At 43.9% G+C, this 21859-nt stretch overlaps 1 protein-coding gene across 1 annotated transcript in view; it reads right to left on the reverse strand.

Moving 5' to 3' along the window:
* The window catches only part of LOC106548014 (collagen alpha-1(XVI) chain), a 203597-nt gene that overhangs the window by 130817 nt on the left and 50921 nt on the right, over positions 1 to 21859 (reverse strand). Inside the window, exons 3-4 of the mRNA XM_087728047.1 lie at positions 20906 to 20980; positions 15378 to 15495 (exon numbers count right to left, since the gene is read on the reverse strand). Of these exons, the coding sequence (XP_087584173.1) occupies positions 15378 to 15495; positions 20906 to 20980 (193 nt within the window). The remainder of the gene's footprint in view (positions 1 to 15377; positions 15496 to 20905; positions 20981 to 21859) is intronic.

Consider the following 21859-nt stretch of genomic DNA (forward strand, 5'->3'; position numbering starts at 1 on the left):
TTCCTGACTCTAGGCGGCGGTGCTTATCTCTGTTTCAAAGCCGAAGAGCCAACGCTGTCTGAAGACGTCTCCATAGTCATGTGGCCAGCATGACTAAATGCCAAAGGCACATGGAACGCTGTTACCTTCCCACCAAAGGTGGTTCCTATTTTTCTACTTGCACTTTTACATGCTTTGAACTGCTACGTTGGCAGAAGCTGGGACAAGTAACGGGAGCTCACTCCGTTATGCAGCACTAGGGATTCAAACCACCGAACTGCCGACCTTTCTGATCAACAAGCTCAGTGTCTCAGCCACTGAGCCACCGCTTCCTTCTCCAGACTAGCCAAGCCTAAAAGTGCACCTACCTTATTCCCAAGAGCCACAGAGTTCGATTAAAGAAGCAAATTTTAGAATGGCCAGGAAATCAAAAGAAAGACAGGGAAACTCTAAGGGACTTGACAGGGTATTTAGATTTTGGGGAACACAAAATGGAAAGAAAAATTGAGTCCTTCATGTTCATATTTCTGATCTCCTCCTATTAGCCCCCAAGCTTAATTTGAGCAGGGATTCTGCCCCAATCTTTCTCCCCATGTCATCCACAGCACTGGTGGGGTTCAATTTTTTTTACTACCAGTTCTGTGGTTGTGGCTTGGTGGGTGTGGTATGGCTTGGTGGGTGTGGCTTGGTGGGCGTGGCTTGGTGGGCATGGCAGGAAAAGGATACTGCAAAATCCCCATTCCCTCCCCACTCTAGGGGAAGGATACTGTAAAATCCCCATTTCCTCAGCTGGGACTTGGGACGCAGAGAATAGATGGGGTGAGGCCAGTCAGAGATGGTATTTACTGGATCTCCAAACTACTCAAAATTTCCACTACCGGTTCTCCAGAACTGGTCAGAACCTGCTGAATGCCACCTCTGATCCCCAGACCTCCAGTAGGAATTGGAAGGAAAACAATGGAGCTGAAGAAGCCTACATTCATTAAGCCAGCCATGGTTTCTCAACCTTGGCAGTAGTAAGATGTGTAGAATTTGACTCCTAGAATTTCCTAGCCAGTGTGAGCATACTAAAAACACAGGAACATACTCTCATTATTAGAGTTGTTTCGTTTGATTCTTTGGTACATTAAAATCTCAAATGCTCTGCCTGATCTCTTTCCAGGTCCCACAGAGAAAAGACATTGGAGAATAAGCCCTAAATGCTCCATCATTGTCCTCATTTCAGTACATCATCTCTTGGCCCTTTTGTCTGTGCTATTGAAAAAGATGCTCGGGGTATATTTGGGGTCATATCATGAGCATCCCTTAGCACATTGTTTCTCAACTGTGGTAACTTTAAAATATGTGGACTTCCATTCCTGGAATTCCCATGTCAACTTTAAAACATATGGACCTTCACTCCCAGAATTCCCCAATCAACTTTAAGAGGTATGGATTACAACTCCCTCTTAAATCCCGCAGCCAACTTTGAAATGTGTGGGTTTCAGCTCAGCGTGTGGCTGGGGAATTCTGGGAGTTGAAATCTCCATACTTTAAAGCTGACTGGGAATTTCGGGAGTTGAAATGCATACATCTTAAAGTTGGCTGGGGAATTCTGGGAGTCGACGTCCACACATTTTTAAATTGCGAAATACTGCATTAAGCAAATCTCTATTTTCTCAGGTTCGGTCTCTCAATACATTAATAATTCAATTGCTCCACCAACAGACAGTTCAAATTTACAAAGCTAACCCATATACTGTATTCTGAAGACTTCCAATAAATGCAAGGTCAATATTGGCTGTTATCCAGGTGCAATAAGTAGTGGAATAATAAAAAGTGATGTGTCATTGGACATGTGCAAAATGTTGTTCATTCCTACAAACTGATTCTGTACAAAGCTTCAAAGAGGATGGCATTAATTTGCAGTGGAGCCCAAGTTTTTAAAAAAGAAAAGTGACTGTTTTTTAGCAGGCAAGGATCCACTTCACTGGTGGGATTCAAAATGTTTTACTACGAGTTCTGTGGTATTGGTGGGCATGGCAGGGGAAGGATACTGCAAAATCCCCATTCCCTCCCAGTCAGCTGGGATTCAGGAGGCAGAGAATAGATGAGGGCGGGGCCAGCCAGAGGTGGTATTTACCAGTTCTCTGAACTGATCAAAATTTCTGCTACCGGTTCTCCAGAACTGGCACTTATAAAGTAAAGGGAAGGTCTCTTTTCTCTATTTCTGAAGGTCTTCCAATCCAGATGGCAACAGGGATTACAGTTTCCTCTTTTTCTACCCAAAACCAATAATTCTGATCCTGTTAAAGTGTATCTTATGTCAGCATATAAATTTTGTCCCCAGTTGAAAGGTTGTTACAGTCAAAGGTTTTTGAGCCAGCTTTTCATTTCTAAAGCAAGAAAAGGACCTGAGCTTTCCAAGCTACTGTTTCCAGATATCCAATAACCCTTTTTAATTACAGGTCAGCAGCTAGCAGGACCCCTAGCACAACATCTGTCCCTAAGGCATGGAAGATATATTGAGGCTACAATGGTGGTGTCCACAACTTCATTGAAAATGCCCTTTGAATGGTGATATATGGTAGGTGCAGATAGTGTCTAACTCAATGATAGAGAGCATGAGTTTGCAAGAAAGAAAATCCTACATTTTATTGCAATAATGATAATTAAAACAGAAAGGCCCATTTCAGCTGAAACTAAGTGAGTCACTGCCCATCAGAGCAGCCAAAAACAGCAAGATAGGTATGTAGTAGGATTGACTTGTTAAGGCCAAAGAATCAAAACCAACACTTGGAGTTACTTCTGAGTAATACCTTTGTTGTTGTGTGCCTACAAACAGAATCTTGCCAGGCTAAATTAATTATCGCCATAACTATAGATGCAGTCTGTGAATTGCTAAGGGATATCTAGCCTTGCTCTCTTCTGGCTCACCACACATTCCAAGCCCCACTGTCCCTGTGCTCTCTAGGAAAGAGCCCCTTCCTCCTGAAACTCTGGACTACATTCCATTGCATGGCCTAGCGTCCTGTCAAAGTCCTGAAGCCAAGCTCAGCTGACTGCCTGAATCAACGTCTAAGCCCATGATGGTGAACCTATGGCACATGTGCCCAAAGTGGCATGCAGAACCATGCCACCTGGCATGCGCAGTGTTACCTGTTCCTCCTCCAGGTTCTGGTGCACATGCGCACATGACAATCAGCTAGCCTTTGTGCGTGCAGCAGTGCCAGAAACCAGAAGAGCTGGTCTTCTATTTTCTGGGGTGAGCATACGTGCCGGCCAATTGATTGGTGCGTGCGCATGCATGGCAGTAACTGGAAGACTTGTTGGCTGGAGTGCATGCATGTGCTGTAACCTGGAAGTACATTTTCCGGTGTGTGCACGCCCCCTGGGCAGCTTTTCAGGGTTGTGGCCCAGATGAGTGTACTTACATACATGAAGTGCTTCCCTTTCGGCACTCGATGCCGCACATGGAAGCACACTCTTTTTTTGGCATTCGGTGCTGAAAAGGGTCATCATCACTGATCTAAGCTCATACACTATGCTTCATCTGATTGGTGAAGTAATCAATATCCCAGAATTGCACAATAGGTAGTTCTACAAGCTGATCTGAATTAATACAACAGATTAAGCCACAAAGAAACTGAGGTTTAAACTAGCCAGGTTTAACTCAAATGAAGCTACATGTATATAATATTTTGCTTCTATATTTGTGTTATTCTGTTTTAAAGACACCTGTTTGAAAACTTGCTGGCTTTAGATGGGTTGGACTAAAATGTCCATCACCCAACATATTGAAGGATATTGGAATAATAGCAAACACTCCCAAAACAAATGCAATTAGAGGCCTCTGCCAGATCCAATGGATTTGTCAAAAATGGTAAAAACAGTTTTGTCCCATTGTGCTGCCAACTCTGCCTCTTTCACATATGTGTGAAACATTATCACTGGTGTAAAAGGAGAAATGGCTTGTGTTCCAGGAACAACAATGCTCTCTTCCTCTTTTGTGTTTCTGGCAGACACTTATATCTTTGTAGTGAGTTTAGAAGATGGCGAAGGATAAGAACCGTTACCAAGGCAACAAACAAACATAGATTGAGCTCATACAAAAATAAAGATGTATGAAAATGTGTAAGACAGGTCCCTTCTATGAAGATAAAAGAGAGAGGAAGAGAAGAAGAAGCCATGATATTTGCCACTGGTTCACCTACACCAGACTTTTCCAATTTTATCCTGAGATAACTAGGACAGGACCAGGGATGGTGGTGGAAGGTGCAAAACATGATGTACTGTAATCCTAAGCAACCAGTCTTGCAAAAATGCCAAGGTCCAAGGATTAACTGCAGCTTCATCAAGCGAGGAATACGCAGCTTTTGCAGATAGCCACAGAATAAATTAAAGTCAAACTGCAATGACGATTGTGCTGTTTCCAGTACTTTGATTGATAGTAGCTGAATCCTGCAGTCCAAAAAGCCAGATTTTAAGCAATTCAGCACAGTGATAAGGAGAATTCCATTGTAAGAGAAGCTAATGAGAAAGGAAAATTTCTGATGGATGGAAAATCTTTTTTTAAAGGCGCTGAGAGTACAACAGCTGCAATCAGAGTTGGCAGTAAGGCTGGCTGGGGAATTCTGGGAGTTGAAGTCCACATACCTTAAAGCTGCCAAGGTTGAGAAAGACTGCTTGCAATGATGGCAAAAAATAGAAGACAGAAAGTAATATGGATATAAGTAAGCTTAAAGGTAAAGATTAAGGTTCCCCTCGCATATGTGTGCTAGTAATTCCTGACTCTGGGGGGCGGTGCTCATCTCCATTTCAAAGCCGAAGAGCCAGCGCTGTCTGAAGACGTCTCCGTGGTCATGTGGCCGGCATGTCTAAATGCCGAAGGCACACAGAATGCTGTTACCTTCCCACTAAAGGTGGTTCCTATTTTTCTACTTCCATTTTTACATGTTTTCAAACTGCTAGGTTGGCAGAAGCTGGGACAAGTAACAGGAGCTCACTCTTTACATGGTGCTAGGCAGGGGTGGGTTCCTACCAGTTCGCACCTATTCGGTAGAACCGGTTCGTCAAATCTACCGAACCAGTTAGAAGAGGCGTCACCTACAGAAGAGGTTCCAAACTTTTTTGAAACCCACCACTGGTCCTTGGATATGATTATTCTACACTATCATGCTCATATTTATAAAACTCAGTGCCTCTGTGAAAGGTAAGGATGACTACTGCGTTTGTGGTGCAATCAGAACATTGCGTGTGTTGAAGTTGTTTTAACGCAAACCAAAGATGCCTTTTAAAAAACAAGTTTACATCATATTCTTATGCATGCCAGTGCTGTGTGTGAGGTAATTTAAGGTGGTTCTGACAAGTGTCGTTGGCATCTTCATATCCGGTCACATGGACAGCAAGGCACTCCCATCCAGTCACATGGGCAGCAAGCCACTCCCACAAAGGAGGCCACACCCACAGAGTAGGTTAAAACAATTTTTGAAACCCACAACTGGTGCTAGGGATTCAAACTGCCGAACTGCCAACCTTTCTGATCAATAAGCTCAGCATCTTAATCACTGAGCCAGCTTGGTGAACATCTAAAAATTTAAAAAATAAACATGTATTAGAAAGAAGGTCAGAACATTAAAAAAGAAAATAGAAAGAAAACAATAAATGGAATGAAAGTCTCAATGCTCAGAATGAGCTGAAGTGAATAAAGGATGTTGAGAAGGATTTCTTCAGAGATTTTTAAAAGAAAAAGAAAAGAACCAGTCTATCAACTTCCCAGTCAAGAAAGGACAATGCTAACAAGAAAGCAAAGCTAGGAGGACTCAACATAGTTGGTTTCAGTCTTCTCCAACAAAAAAGGTATGTGTTCCAACTGGAAATTGAAGAGCAGTAGGAACAAGGAAGATTGAAACCTAGGAAAAAATGTGTGCAGGAGATCTCTGAATTCTGGCTGAGTTTAAATCTCTTGGACAAACAATTTCCAACTCTGAACCCTTAAGGACTTTGCTAATGCTTTGTTCAAATTTTGAGGTCGGTGTTTCTCACCCTTGGCAACTTTTACATGTTTGGACATTTAGTTTAGTTTAGTTTAGTTTATTGTCATTGCACATGGTACAATGAAATTAAATGCCATCTTCAGTGTACATTATGACAGAGGTGGGTTCCTACCAGTTCAGACCGGTTTGGCTAAGTAGGTAGTAACTTGGCTTGCCATGCCCCTGCACCAGTTCTATAGGCGGTGTCATAGACACCACTATCTTGTTTTTTACTACTGTGCATGTGCAAAGTGCGTGCCCACCCAAGCATATCCCTGAGTGAATTGGCAGTAGCAGAAGCCAGAAGCCACTCCTGCATTATAACTATAAAAATAAAAACACAAACATACATATTTTACTTTCTATATAATTGAAATTGAATACCTGATATTGTACTACACCATAGAATTCAATATGGTTACTGCCCTGGGATAAAAGTTGTTTTTCAGCCTATTTGTCCTTGTTTCATTATCCTGTACCATCTGCCAGATGGTAATAGTTCACAAAAAGGGTGCCCAGGATGAGATGGACACTTCTATTCCCAGAAGTCCCCAGCCAATAACTCCCAAAATTCTGGGAGTTGAAGTCCAAATACCTTAAAGTGCCAAGATTGAAAAAACACTACTCTAGGTACAGTGTTTGAGATATCCTGGAGAACAGATGCCAAATGAGTGGAGGTGGGCATGTGAAAAGGTGGAAAGAAAGACCTGGGAATCACAGACTGACCAAGCTGACTTCAACACCTGCAAAGTTTCTACAGAAAGTGACAAAACAATTAATCAATGCCCACTTTCCAAATAATGCCACCATGATTAGCAGTCAGCATTGCTTTCTCCAGAACAAGCCTCACCAGGCTAATCTTCTCCCTCTTTTGAAATAGCAGCACATTGTGAAATAATATGTCTTTATTTCAGCAAAGCATTTGACATTGTTGTCTGTAAAATTCTGATTAGCAAGCTTGTTAAGCATGGGCTGGGTGGTTTAACAGGGGATGCACAGGCAACTTAAAAATTGTGTTCAAAATGGTCCCTCATTAATACTTCCTCATCAAACTGAAATGAAGCATGGATTAAAGTGCCACAAAGTTCAGCCCTGAATTTCACACTCTTCAACTTTTCAGAGATGAAGGGAAGGCTTATTCAACCCCCAATGACCAAAAACTGAGTAGAGCAGGAGCCTGAGGAAATTCAAGATGATCTTGAGAAGTTAGAGAAATAGGCTTAGCATAATAGAATGTGTCCAAGACAAATGCTTTTTCACACAGGAGAGGGGGGGGAAGAGCATAGTATTGGAATATCTGGCTCAGTAGAAATATTTTTTGGATATGTATTAATGATTATAAACTGAATATGAACTAGCAGTGTGATGGGGCCAATTAGTTTCAGGTTACATCAACAGAAGTTCCGTTTCAAGTTTGGGGAAGTAATAATTCCATTTTATTTTATATTGGTCAAATTCCACCTCAAGTACTGTGTCTGATTCTGGACACATTTGAAGAAAGATTCAGAAAAGCTGGACAAGATACAGAGAAAGTCAACAAAGTTGATGACAAGACTGAGAAGTAAAGTCTTCAGAGGAGAGCTTGAGAGAGAAATGTATATATAAAGGTAAAGGTTCCCCTTGCACATATGTACTAGCTGTTCCCAACTCTAGGGGGCGGTGCTCATTTACATTTCAAAGCCAAAGAGCCAGCACTGTGCGCAGACGTCTCTGTGGTCATGTGGCCGGCATGACTAAATGCAGAAGGCGCATGGAATGCTGTTACCTTCCCACCGAAGGTGATTCCTGTTTTTCTACTTGCATTTTTTACATGCTTTCGAACTGCTAGGTTGGCAGAAGCTGAGACAAGTAACGGGAGCTCACTCAGTTACGTGGCGCTAGGGATTTGAACCACTGAACTGCCTACCTTTCTGATTGACAAGTGGCATCTTAGCCACTGAGCCATCATGTCCTTAAATGTATATATAGCAATGAGAAAAAATAATAGAGGAGACAAATAACTCATGGGGGGGGGTCACCCAGAAGAAGGTCAAGCTCTGTTATCCCAAACAACAGGCAAGGAGAATCATGGAGCTCTTTTGCCAATAGTTGAAGGGCTGTCATAGGAAAGAGGGAGCCAATTTATTCTCTAAAGCAGTGGTCTCCAAAGCTGGCTGAGGAACTCTGAGAGTTGAAGTCCACAGGTCTTAAAGTTGCCAAGGTTGGAGACCACTGTTTTAAAGCACCTGAGGCCAGGACAAGAAGCAATGGGTGGAAGCTCATCAGAGGGAGATCCAGCTTGGAAAAGAGGAATTTCCTGACAGTGAGAACAATGAAGAAATGGAACAACTAGCCTCCTAGAATTGTGACTACTCCATCACTCATGATTTTCAAGAAAAGATTCCATTTGTTCAGGATAGCATGCAGCAGTGATGGTGAACCATTTCGGCACAAACTGCTGAAAAGGGAGTGTGCATACAGAGGTGGCAATGACTGCTGAGAAGGGGCACTCTGCATGTGTGAATGCACTTCGTGTGTGCATGCATGCTCATCTGGACCACAACCAGGAAGAGGAGCTGCCCAGGGGGGATGCATGCACCAGAAAATGAACTTCTGGTTTCCGGTACGTGCATGTGCGCCAACCAGCAAGTCTTCCAGTTACCAGCTCTTCCGGTTTCCAGCAGTGCTGCATACCGGCTGATCGTCACATGAGCATGCACACCAGAAACCCGGAATGGGCACCACTGCATGTGCCAGGCAACATGGCTCTGCATCAGGGGTGGGTTTTGGCTACTGTTACTGCTGGTTTGCTCAGGGATGTGCTGAGTGCACGCTTGCACTTCATGCACATGATACACATGTGTGATGCATCCTACATGTGCATGCGCTGTCCTAAAAATGCTTCTGCGCATGCACAGAAGCAAAAAAGATGGCGACATCTATGGCACTGCCGAGAAAACTAGTTTGGGGGCATGGCAGGCTGAGTTACTATCTACTTGGCCGAACCAGTCTGAACCAGTAGGAACCCACCTCTGCTCTGCATGCCACTTTGGGCACGCATGCCATAGGTTTGCCATCACGGGTACAAGGACTCCTGCCTTGAGCTGGAGGTTCAACTAGAATATTTCCAAAGTCTCTTCCAATCCTATGATTCTAAATTATAGGATGGTCACTTACTGTTGACTGTTAGGCAAAACTTCCTGATTGAAGGAATGGTAGAACAGTTGACCCTGTTGCCAAGGGAGACAATAAGCAAATCTCCATAGATATATTTAAACAAAGGCTGGACAGCACTCTGTCTGGGATGTTTTATCCTTGATTCTTGCCCTGATCAGTCTGCAGCTGAGCACCAAGCAAACATTGATTCATGGTCTCAAAATAGTTGTCTTGGATGCTGATGTCACCACCGGCATCTCCGTGCAAGTTGCTTCATTTCTGCACTGCATGTGTTCTGAACTGAGAGGGAAACAGGCCTTGGGTGCAATGGTGGGGAACAAAGCAGGAGTGTCCTGAAGGGGGCTGGAGGGAAAGGTTACAGTAATGGGGTTCCTGGGGCCTTTCAGATGCTGCACTGTTGGACTCTGTATCCCAGTGGTCCAAACCAGCATGGTTAATGGAAGGAAGATGTCATCCATCACTGCCTGGAGAATCACAGATCTCCCATCCCTGCTTTATAAAGGGGAAAGTTCTCTCTGTGATGGATCCTCCTGCAAAACAGTCTCCCCAGCATCACTAGGCAGTATCCATAGATGCCCCAATTTAAATCATTTGAAGAATATGAGAGGAAACATTTTCATGAACTGAAGAAGCTTCTTGGATGGGAAGCAAAGCTTTTTCAAGGAAAAAAAACAAAGAAAGTCCAGTTGCCTTTTGGTAAAGCATCTTTGGGAAGTGGTAAGTATGAAAAAGGGGGTGCAATGGCTCATTGGCTAAGATGCTGAGCTTGTCAATCAGAAAGGTCAGCAGTTCGAATCCCTAGTGCCCTGTAATGGAGTAAGCTCCCGCTACTTGTCCCAGTTCTGCCAGTCTAGCAGTTTGAAAGCATGTAAAAATGCAAGGAGAAAAATAGGAACCACCTTTGGTGGGAAGGTAACATGGTGCACCTTCAGCATTTAGTCATGCTGGCCACATGACCATGGAGACATTTTTGGAGAGCGCTGGCTCTCTGGCTTTGAAACGGAGATGAGTACCGCCCCCTAGATTCATGAACAAGTAGCACATATGCGTGAGGGGAACCTTTACTTTTTTTAGCTGATCAACTGAAAGCACATAGGCTCTCTCTCCACTGCTCAAGTTACCCACTCAAGCATTTGTGTCCACTTAGCAGAGGGAACCACTCTGTTAATGTGACCAAGCTAATTGATTCTGTCTCATTTGAAAGAAACTTTGCTGCTGAGATACTGTTATCCCCCATTCCACAGAGCTCCATGCATCCTGCGTGTCTCTGCATGCAAAAGAACCAGCAAGTTGGGTTTTTGTACCTTTTCAGCTATACATCTCCCATTTTCAAGGAAAAAAACCAAAGAAAGTCCAGTTGCTTTTTGGAAAAGCATCTTTGGGAGATGGTAAGCTTGGAAAAAAAAACCATGGAAGCCTCTGGAGTTTTCACAGTTCCCACTTAAACTCTCAGGCCAGTTCATAAGAGGCTTGGAACAAGGACTCACAAGGTTGGGTAATCTTGTGAGATTTTGGCTGCTGTGCTTGAAGCTAAGCTGCTTTCTGTGTATAAGCAGAAGAAGAAGAGGGGACATCTGAATGACCTCCCCCACCCACCCACCTTGTGTCTGGCTTTTCTGTCCAGGCCCTAGGAAAGGGCAGCCCAACCCAGCTAGTAAACAGCTTCAGCATTTGCAGGCCATCAGTCTAGTCCTGTCCGACTGGGTGCCAAGTTTTGCTGGAGCAAGAAAACACCCGCCAAGCAGGAGGAATTGCTGACGGGTCTGGAAAAGACTCAAAGCCTCTGTTGCTTTTGGGCAGCGATTGACTTTCCAGGATTGACGGGTCCTTTATTCGTTCAGCTGAAGCTAAATCACCCACAAAACCCACCGTTTGGAGAATCCCAACAGTCTTCGCTGGAGGACGCACAGCTAAAAAAACCAGGCCAGATACAAACTGTTACCTGCACCCAGGTTAAAGCTGATTCATTTTAACATAGCTATTTTTTTCTGGCTTAACAAATTGCGTGAACTCAAAGTATTTGATTACTTTGAGCTCAGAAAATATCTCAGACAAGTAAACATTATAGTTCAGTGGTGGGTTTGTACCGGTTTTACTATTGGTTTGCTTGTGCACGTTCTCTCTCTCTCTCTCTCTCTCTCCCTCCCTCTCTCTCTCTCTCTCTCTCCCTCCTTCCCTCCCTCCCTCCCTCCCTCTCTCTCTCTCTCTCTCTCTCTCTCTCTCTCTCCCCCCATAAGCAGAAGCATCTGGGTGGGTGGGCAGAGCCTCCCACCACCGCCACTACTGTATTTGACCGAACCGGGCCAAACCAGGAGCAACCCACCTCTGATAGTTGTATTATTTGATTGCAGTTACAGAGGAGTTTCCTGACTAGTTTGCTCAATTTGGGGTCTTAGATTGGCTCAGATTTTGGGTACTCTGAGTAGAGACTGTTCTGCATTGAGATATCAGGGATCAAAGGATTAATTGATTTAGGACAGCTGTCTCCCCTCACCATTCAAGGATTTTCCAGAGGCTCACATGGCAATCCTGCTCTCCTCTGAGTTCTCAGCTTGTATTCGGACAATATGTTAATCAAGGTTAAAGAGAGTTGGGTAGACTGTGGTCCACAATGCTGTGTGAACCTGGTCTTTGCATGGAATCTTATTTTAAAGTTAAAATGTTGTGTCAAACTCCACAACTATCAATCAGGGATGATTTTCAAACCTAATTACAAATACCACTTTCCAAATTCTGTTTGGGCTCAGTGATTGGTATAATTTTATATAGTGTACATTCTTACTTTAACTATGGCTTATTGGATGAACCACAATTGGCTGAATAAATGGAATATTCTCAGCAGAAACCATGGATTGACAAGCTAAAGTTTCTTATGTGTTGAGTAGATCTACATAGCCTTCCTTAGCCACAACACAGCTTCACTCCCATAATTCTCAGCCACATTCTTCATACATCCATTTGAGACCTCGAGTTGGGGTGACTGGTTTAGAATACAAATGTTAGAAGGTGCAGAGATGGAAAAACTGATGAAAGAAATACAAGAAAAGAAGGAATCAGAATATTATCTAACTTGGAACAAATGGTACAAATGATTAGAGGACAGAAACAAGAAATAGGGAAGAATAAAATAGTGCTGAATAGAAGGGTTAGGAGATAGGGATAAGATAAGATATAGTTAAGATAAACTAAGACATAGTATCTAAATGATACTAAGACCATAAAGTACATTATAGGTAAAATAATATTCTGATATAAACAGTTAAGGATAAATAAGTATGGAATAGTATACATAAACAAGTAAAGAATAAGGAGACCAAGAATGTAAGACATGAAAGAATTGGAGGGAAAATACCAACTGTATGGAAACTAATCAAGGAGAGAACAACCTAAAAATAAGGAGAACTTTCCAGATAGTTAGAACAATTAATCAGAGTAAATGCTTGCCTCCAGATGTTGTGGGTGCTCCAACACTGGAGGTTTTTAAGAAGAGACTGGACAACAATTTGTCTGAAATGATATACAGTATCCTGTTTGAGCAGGGGGTTGGACTAGAAGACCTCTAAAGTCCCTTCCTATTCTGTTATTTATTGCTATTTTACTAGGCACCTAAGCCCAATAGTGCAATTGTGAATGATTTCGAGTAGTATACATCCCAAACATATGAAAGTCAACAAAATACTCAACACAATAAGAACAAAGCATATTAATAACACAATGAATAATCATAGTCAGTAGAATCAGGAATATTAATCAGTTAATCCATGAAACCAACCCCCGTAAAGCAGCATCCCATGGCCAGGGGAAATAAAATGGAAACAACATGGCCTGCTAGAATAACCAAGTTTCAAAGGAGTTCTTGGAAAGCAACAGGAAAAAGGGCCATTGGACCTCAGAGAAGATGTGGTTCTGCAAGAGGGGAGTATCGGTTATCTCATTTCTCTGATTCCTGGAGTAAAGGATTACCTGCCCTTTGATCTTGGAGATGATTAGATACTATTGGGAATCGCAAACATTAGGAATCTAGTAGAACAGGGGTGGCCCATGGGCCGGATGTATCACCCGTTGACCATGTCCATCCCCGTTTTAGCAAAGGGTGGGAGAGTCATAATATGTCACGTGACGCCAACCTGACAATGCAAGTTTGACACGCCTGTAGTAGAAGCTTTCAGACTAATAAGCTTCATTAAAAGGCAGAAGTCTCCAGTTAGCAAAACCTTAGTAAAATTTATTAGAGGTAGTCTTTGACTTATGATCGCAATTGAGCCCTGAATTTTTTAAGTCAGGCATTTGTTAATTTGCCCCATTTTACGACCTTTCTTGCCTCAGTTGTTAAGTGAATTACCACAATTGATAATTTAGGAACCCAGTTATTAAGTGAATCTGGCTTCCCCATTGACTTTGATTGTCAGGGGTTGCAAAAGGAGACAGAGCAACGGTCATAAATACGAACCTGTTGCCAAGCATCTGAATTTTATATCACAAGATCACGGGGATGCTGCAAAGGACACAAAGGGTCACAAGTCACTTTTTTCAATGCCATTGTGGCTTTGAATGGTCACTAAATGAAAAGTTGTAAGTCGAGGACTACCTGTAGTCTGAAAGCTACTACCAAATTTCTGCTTGATGACTGTGGATCTCCTCCAATAATATCTATTGAAGGAAGATGGTCCTGGAGGTACACAGGTGCTGAGCAATCAACCAGTCCTTGACATCTAGGGCATCTAGAAGCAATGGGGCTATCTGGACCAATCAGGATTCAGCAAGAACAACCATATCAAGCAGCTCCGAGGATCCTTTTTCTCCCCCTGGGTTGTGGGCAGCGTTTCAGAAGCAAAATTGGCCACTGGGGCTCACCTGTATTCCCAGTTACTCCCCTTCCCATACTGCTGTTTCCTAAATATGAGTAATCCTCAACTTGCGGCCACAACTGGAACGTCCGTTGCTAAGTAAGGACATTGCTGAATGCGTCATGCATGATTTTATGACCCTTTTTGCCATGGTTGTTAAGTGAAACAACTGGAGCTGTTAAGTGAATCATGCAGTTGTTAAACAAATCTAGCTTCAAAATGCCACCCCGAGAACCCATCAGAGAAAATGAATAAGTAAAGGCAACAACGGAAAGGAGGAGGGATGAGGAGGGAAAGGAAGAAAGGGTAAAGCAGAGGAAGTAAGGGAGGGGAAGTAAGAGCAGGAGAGAGGGCAAGAAAGAGGAGAAGGGAAGAGGAGAGGGGGAAAGAGAGGGGAAGAAGAAAGGAGGAAGGAGGGGAGGAAAGAAGGTAGAGAAGGCAGTTTGAGAAGATAAAAGGAGCAAGGTTGTTGCAAAATAAAATGGAGGCACGGGGTGGCAAGAAAGTGATCCAAACTGTTATCTATATAGAGCAATTATAAGAATGTATACCTATGAATGAATTTGAAAGGGGAAAAATAAAAATAAAAACTTTTTGCAAAAAAAACAAAAACAAATCTAGCTTCCTTCCCTGAAATTTGTTGTCAGAAACTGGCTGGGAAGTTTGCAAATGGTGATCCCATGACCTGGGGATGCTGCAACCATCATAAACATGTGTCGGTTGCCAAGTGTTCACGTTCTGATCACCTGAGCATGGGGATGCTATGCCAGTTGTAAGCACGCGGACCAGATCAGCATCGTTGTAAATTGGAATAGTCGCTAAATGAATGTTTCTAAGTCGAGGATTATCTTATTGTTGCTGTTAGTTGTGAAATCGTGTCCGACCCATAGTGACCCCATGGACAACATTCCTCCAGGCCTTTCCTGTCTTCTACCATCCCCTGGAGTCCATTTAAGCTCACGCTGACTGCTTCAGTGACTCCATCCAGCCACCTCATTCTCTGTCGTCCCCTTCTTCTTTTGCCCTCCATCGTTCCCAGCATTAAGACTATCTACAGCCGCCTTAACAATCATGACTGAAAATCCTGGTCATCACAGTTGGTTATGGCTGTTTTTGTCAACCTTCCTTGAAGACCTTCACCTCCCAGTGATATATGGGGAGAAAGAAGGCTTCTAAACCAGCTAAGAACTGGTCAGTTTCTCAGCCAGCAGACAAGTTTTACTACTATATTATTTATTGCCTCAAAAATTCCTCCAGCACGCAGTTGGAACAAAGAATTAGAACAGAAATTGATGCATGGCATAAATTTGCACAGAAAACAGGTTATCCGCAAGCAACAGTCATGTAGCAGTTTTCAGAGTCAAGAGCGGAGGACACTCACTTTGCCTGATGAACCAAGGAAGTGTTGCCTAATCGGAGGATCATCGGACCTTTGGGATTGCGTATCTTCTTCACCGATGAGGTCTTCAGAAGACCAAACCTTTTGATTAGATTAAATCCTGGAAAAGAGAGAAGAAGGTAAGCAGAGAATCTGTTGAGAATTTGGGATGTTGTAACGCAACGCAGGGAGGGGGAAACACCAGGTTGGGGAATCTGATTTCACCATCTATCTTTTGAACTTTCTCTATTGGTTCATAACATCTTCCCTATTCACCCTGAAGGATAATAAAGGCTAATCCATGAAAATATAAAATACAGGGGAATAATAAGATGTAGGACAGTGATGGTGAACCTATGGCACATGTGCCAAAAGTGGCACACAGAGTCATCTCTCTGGGCATGCCGTCTATTGCCTGTTGCTCTTCTAGGTTCCTGCATGCATATCTTTGCACGCGGGGGCACTGAAAAATACAAGATCAGCTCCCAGGTACACATGTGCTCACTGGGAATCTGAGCTTCAGTTTCCAGCACACACATGCGTGCCAGGCAGCTGGTCTTTGCACACACATGCACACCAGAAACCAAAAGACCAGGTGACCAGTGGGCATGAACAGAAGCTCAGTTTCCCAGCATGTGCACACGTGCCAGGAAACTGCTCTTCCAGTTTCCAGCATTCCCCCACGAGCGTGTGTGCACTCCAGTGGTGGGTTTCAAATTTTTTTAGAACCTATTCTGTGGGTGTGGCCTATTTTGTGGGTGTGGCTTGGCAGTCATGTGGGCAGGTACGGCCAACTTGACATCACTCATGCACACTCAGTTACATGACCCCCCCCCCCCCCAAGCCATGTGGCAAACAAATTTGGGAATCCAATGAAAGGAGAGGGGGGGAAGAGAGGGGAAAACCTCCCAAAAATAGACAACTGGAGGATTAAGGCTTGAAATTAGAGAGATCGGAGAAGGCAAGACAGAGGGGAATCCAGTAGAAAGCTATCACCCGCTGGGGAAAGAACTTTGGGAGATCGGAGGAGGCAAGGCAGAGAGGAATCCAGTAGAAAACTCCTGAGCTTGCTGCTGCTGTCTGGTGGATTGTGCCGCTGGACCTCTCCATGCTTCCCTGTTCACCACCTCCATTCTCAGGTATGAGACTTGACACCGAATTGGGCTAGGATAGTGCGGACAGGCAGGGGGGAGCGAGCAATGGAGCAGCTTCTGGATGGGCAGGGGTGAACGAGGAGCGACAGGGCCGGGGCAGGTGTTCCAGAAGTTGCTTCCGGGTCCACCAGTTGAACCTCCTCTCACAGGATTAGTAAATTTCACCATCCGGTTCTCCCGATCTGGTGCGAACCCCACCACTGGTGCACTCCCATTTTGGCACTCGGTGCCAAAAAGGTTCGCCAACACTGCTGTTGGGATAGCATTAGAAGGGATAGCTGTGGGTCTTTTATAGGTGAAAATATGTCCATCTTTGAGTGTGGTGCATCTTTAGTGTTTATTGAGATTGGCTGTTCCTTTAATTGGTCTAAACCAGTGATGGCTAACTTTTTGTCATCATGGGATGAAAGCACATGTGTACTCCCTTGCCGTATGCCCTGCCACCTATGCATGCGCACATGTCCCCCTGTGCCCCATTTTGGGCCTAATAGGCCTCCCTGCAGCCTTCTTGGAATAAAAACGGGCCACAAGGGGTGCCCCCCCGACATTCATGCGCATCTCCCGCATGCCCCCCTCCTCTTTCGTATGCACGGCAGAGACCTGAAAATCAGCTGGCTAGCGGGAGGCATTCACACATGCACAGTGGAGCTGAGCTGGGGTGACGGCTTGCGTGCCCACAGAGAGTGCTCCATGTGCCACCTATGGCACTTATGCCATAGGTTCACCATCATGGCTCTAAACTAAGAAAAGGCATAGCAGTTTTCCTTCAGGAAAATAAGGACTTCAAAATGTTGAAGCTTCATAGTATTTCCACCCATCATATAAATGTCACCGTCCCAAAGTCACAATGAAACTGCAAAGCATCTCACAAACAGACACACAGATGCACTCCATCCAAAACTTGAATTTCATTGTGATCCATCTCATCTAGCAACTATTGCTATGACACAATAGTTGGTGACTTTTCAGGGGATTTTACAGTACGGATCATCTCGTAGGAAGTGTACAATTGCCTGCTGGAAGCTGTCCAAACAATGTGTGATGAGATTAGCTCAGTCCTCAGGGAACGATAGATGGGGCACTTCAGGAGTCCATAATCAGCTGTTTCCCCTTCAGTGTTCAAATATCTGAATGAATGCTTTTGGTAGAGGATATGATTAAATCTTCCCATCAAAGGCATCCAGGATAGGGGGCCTAAGACATAAATCCCCTTCTAGGCAGAGGCACAAGGACTGGATAAAAAGGATTGGGTATTGTAAAAACGCAGGTACATAACATATTTACAGCAGGGATGGGAGGTATTTAGCTCCATCCTTTGGTATGTTAAGATCAAAACATTTTATGTCTGATCTCATTCCAGGGGGGGGGGAAGCATTGGGGAATAAACTCGAGATGTTTTGAAATGTCCCCATTTCAACACATCATGTCTTTTGTCTGTGCCAGTGCAAAGGATGCTGGGAGTATCTTTTGGAACATATCACGATCATCCCTTAAAAGAGCGTTTCTAAATCTTAGCAACAGAGGGAAGGAGACACCTGAAATTAACCTTGCCCATAAGTCCTGAGGCACCCTCTTTGGCTTGCTAACATGACCCTGTGTCTAAGCAGGAACATCTGTTGTAGCAACAGCTCCATAAAGGATCCATGAACATCTGTTGTAGCAACAGCTCCTTAACTGTCTTAAGGCAGTGTTTCTCAACCTTAGCAACTTTCACACACCTGGGCTTCAACTCCCAGAATTCCCCAAGCAACATAGTTTAAAATAGTTAGACCTCAGCTCAATTTGCTGGCTGGGGAATTCTGGAAGTTGAATTCTACACATCTTAAAGAGCTGGGGAATTCTGGGAATTGAAATTCACCGGAGTCAAAGTTCTTAAGATTGACAAACACTGCCTTAACATAATATCCCTTTATGGAAATGTTGCTGCAAAAAACATGGTACACACAGGGGCATATTAGCAAGGCAAAAGTGACCACTGAAGTTATGGGGACCTCTGATTTCAGGCAAAGCAGGTGTCTCCTTCCCTCTGTGCTCCAGGTAAGGTTGCAGGCCATGGTTTTTAAAGGAGAGGATCTAGTTTTCACCCCTGATGCCTGCATTCTAAGTAATGCACCCATAGAAACTGGTGGGCATAATATTTCAATCATTTCAACTTCACAATGAACTACATCCCTGAGGGGAATGTATCTACTAGCACAGTGATGGTGAACCTTTTTGGCACCGAGTGGCCAAACTGGAACTCATGTGCATGCCTGTTTTGGGCTGGTTTCAGGCAGTTTTTCACGCCATTTTCAGGCAGTTTTGGACCACTTTCAGACCATTTTGGGCCCTTTTCCAGGCTGATTTCAGGCCAATTTTGGCCTGAAAACAGCCCAAACACGGCTGAAAAATAGCCTGAAAATGGCCTGTTTTTTGGCCCTTTTGGGCTGTTTTGGGGGGCATTTTCAGGCTGTTTTCTGGTGCTCCGGCACCCACAAAGACCAGCTGGTGACTGCGCATGTGGCTGCAGAGAGGGCTCTGTGTGCCACCTCTGGCACGTTTTCCATAGATTCGCCATCATGGTAGTAGCAGATGCATTATCACAAAAGCCCCAGTACAACAGCAAATGGGAGGAGGTGATTCACGCCATGCTTCCCCCCGCCCAGCCAGCCTCTCAAGCCACCGCCCAAAGGCAAGCGCAATGGCAGAAGGATGGAGACAGTGAAGCTCTAACACAAAAGTTAAAAAAACAAACTGCTGAATGACCTCTGGCACAAAGACAACCCTCAAAGATGGGCTAGCATGGAAAGGATCCAAACTTTACTTCCCCATCAGCCTGCGCCTCCAAGTACTCCAAAGGAGCCATGATTACATACAGGCTGGGCACTTCAGCTATCTAAAGACCCTACACCTGGGAAGAAGGCAATTTTGGTGGCCAAGGATGAAAAAAGGCATTGAAGACTAGGTCAAAAGCTGTGCCACCTGTGCAGCCATGAAAATGAGACCAGGAAAGCCCCCAAGGGCTGCTCCAATGTGGAAGATCCTTCCCATCCATGCGAGAAAATCACTATGGACTTCATCGTAGTACTCCCTGATAGTGGGGGAAACATGTCATCTGGACCGTAATAGACCTGTTCTCCAAACAAGTCCATTTTATGACACCCACATTCTGCAGAGGAGCAACAAAGTTGATTAGGGCACTGGAGGCAAAAACATATGAAGAGCGGTTTCAGGAACTGGGTATGTCTAGTTTAATGAAAACAAGGACTAGGGGAGACATGATAGCTGTCTTCCAATATCTCAGGGACTGCCACAAAGAAGATGGACTCAAGCTATTCTCCAAAGCACCTGAAGGAAGGACAATAAGCAATGAGGGGAAATTAATCAAGGAGAGGCTTCCTTAGAACTAAGGAAAAATTTTCTGACATTTAGAACAATTAATCAGTGGAAAAATGTGCTTCCAGAAGTTGTGAATGCTCCAAAACTGACAGTTTTAAAGATGTTGGATATCCATTTGTCTGAAATGGTATAGGGTTTCCTGCCTAGGCAGCGGGTTGGACTAGAAGACCTCCAAGGTCACTTCCAACTCTGTTATTCTATTATATTCTACTTCTTGTCTTCCATTTCTCAGCTCTGGGAAAAGTGCCAAAATGACAATCTAGGCTGCAGTCAAGAAATGGCAGACTAAGGTTGTGTTCCTTGGATGGATTTCAGGCTTAGAGATCAGGCTTTAAGGTAAAAGGAAGGATTTGATGATATCTGGGCTGTGATCCCTACAGCTGCCTTACCTTCTGCCACATCCCACCCTACCCCATCTGCCCCTGTGGAAGACAATGCCAAGAAAACTTGAGAGACCGCCTACTGCCAATTACCTCCACTCGACCAATTAGATCCCATAGATTAGGCCTCCTCCGAGTTCCATCTGCCGGTCAATGTTGACTGGCAACCACGTGGAGGAGAGCCTTCTCGGTGGCAGCTCCGACCCTATGGAACGATCTCCCCATGGAGATTCGTACCCTCACCACCCTCCAGACCTTCCGCACAGCCCTCAAAACCTGGCTATCCCATCAGGCCTGGGGTTAAAGACCGTAACCCACCCGAATTGTATGAATGTTGTGCTTTTAATGATGTGCTGTCTTATGTGTTAATCTGTTTGTTTTCCCCTCCTTTCGAATTGTAAGCCGCCCTGAGTCCCCCCAGGGAAAAGGGTGGCATATAAATAAATAAACTAAACTAAACTAAACTAAAACACTCTTTGGATGCTTAGTAAGTTCTTGGCTCAAGAAGGCTGCACAATAGCTAGATCTCAATGGGTGGGGCAAGTCAAGCAAGCAAGACTATCCCACTCCCACGAATCTGGAGGAAGGAGAAGGAGGAGAATCTGGAGGAGCCACTTACCAGTTATATTTACGAATTCATCACTGCTGTGGTCCAGCCGGAGATTTTCTTTCTCCAGTAGTGGACACTTCTCCCCTGTAAGAGAATGATTAATGGGAACAATTCATCAATGGAACTTTGCCTCCTGGAATTAATTAATTAATTAATTAATTAATTAATTCATTCATTCATTCATTCATTTTTCAACAAGTACAAGGAAACAAGTATGAAACACATGAAAAAATGGCACAAATAAATGGATGTAAATATGGAAAAGATAGCCATAAACACATAAAAAGAGTACATATAAATGGGGACAGTAGGACAGGGAGGGTAGCTCCACTTGTGTGCTTATGCATGCCCCCTTAGGGACCTCTTAAGAAATACGTAAGGTCCACGGTAGACAACTTAAGGTAAAAGGTACGAGGGTTAGAGGAACTAACAACAGGTTCAGGTAGGGTCTTCCACACATTTACTACTCTATTGCTGACATCGTTTTTCCTGCAATCAAGATTAGAGTGGATTACATTCAGTTTGCATCTATTGATGGCCCTGTGTTATTGCAGTTGAAGTAAAAGTAATCATTAACAGGTAGGATGTTATTGCAGATTATCTTGTGCACTAAGCTCAGGTCAGAACATAGATTGCGTAGTTCAAGGTTAACGTAGCCCTAAAATTTCAAGCCTGATGGTATAAGGAATTTTATTATGAGCAGTGGAGTTGAGTTCTCTTCTTGTTAAATACATCTGGACCTTCTTTAATGTTTTAATGTCCGAAATGCAGTGTGGGTTCAAGGCAGGTGAGCAGTATTCAAGGATAGGTCTGGCAAAGGTTTTGTATGCCCTAGTCAGCAGCATAGCATTACTAGAGAGAAAACTACGTAAAATAAGGTTGACAATTCTGAATGCCTTTTTGGCAATGTTGTTACAGTGAGCTCTGGGGCGTAGATCTTTCAAAATAAGTACTCCTAGGTCA

This window comes from Thamnophis sirtalis, unplaced genomic scaffold, assembly GCF_051295495.1.
Source record: "Thamnophis sirtalis isolate CommonGarterSnake01/CBP01778 unplaced genomic scaffold, rThaSir2_p1.2 scaffold_13, whole genome shotgun sequence".
Lineage (NCBI taxonomy): Eukaryota > Metazoa > Chordata > Lepidosauria > Squamata > Natricidae > Thamnophis > Thamnophis sirtalis.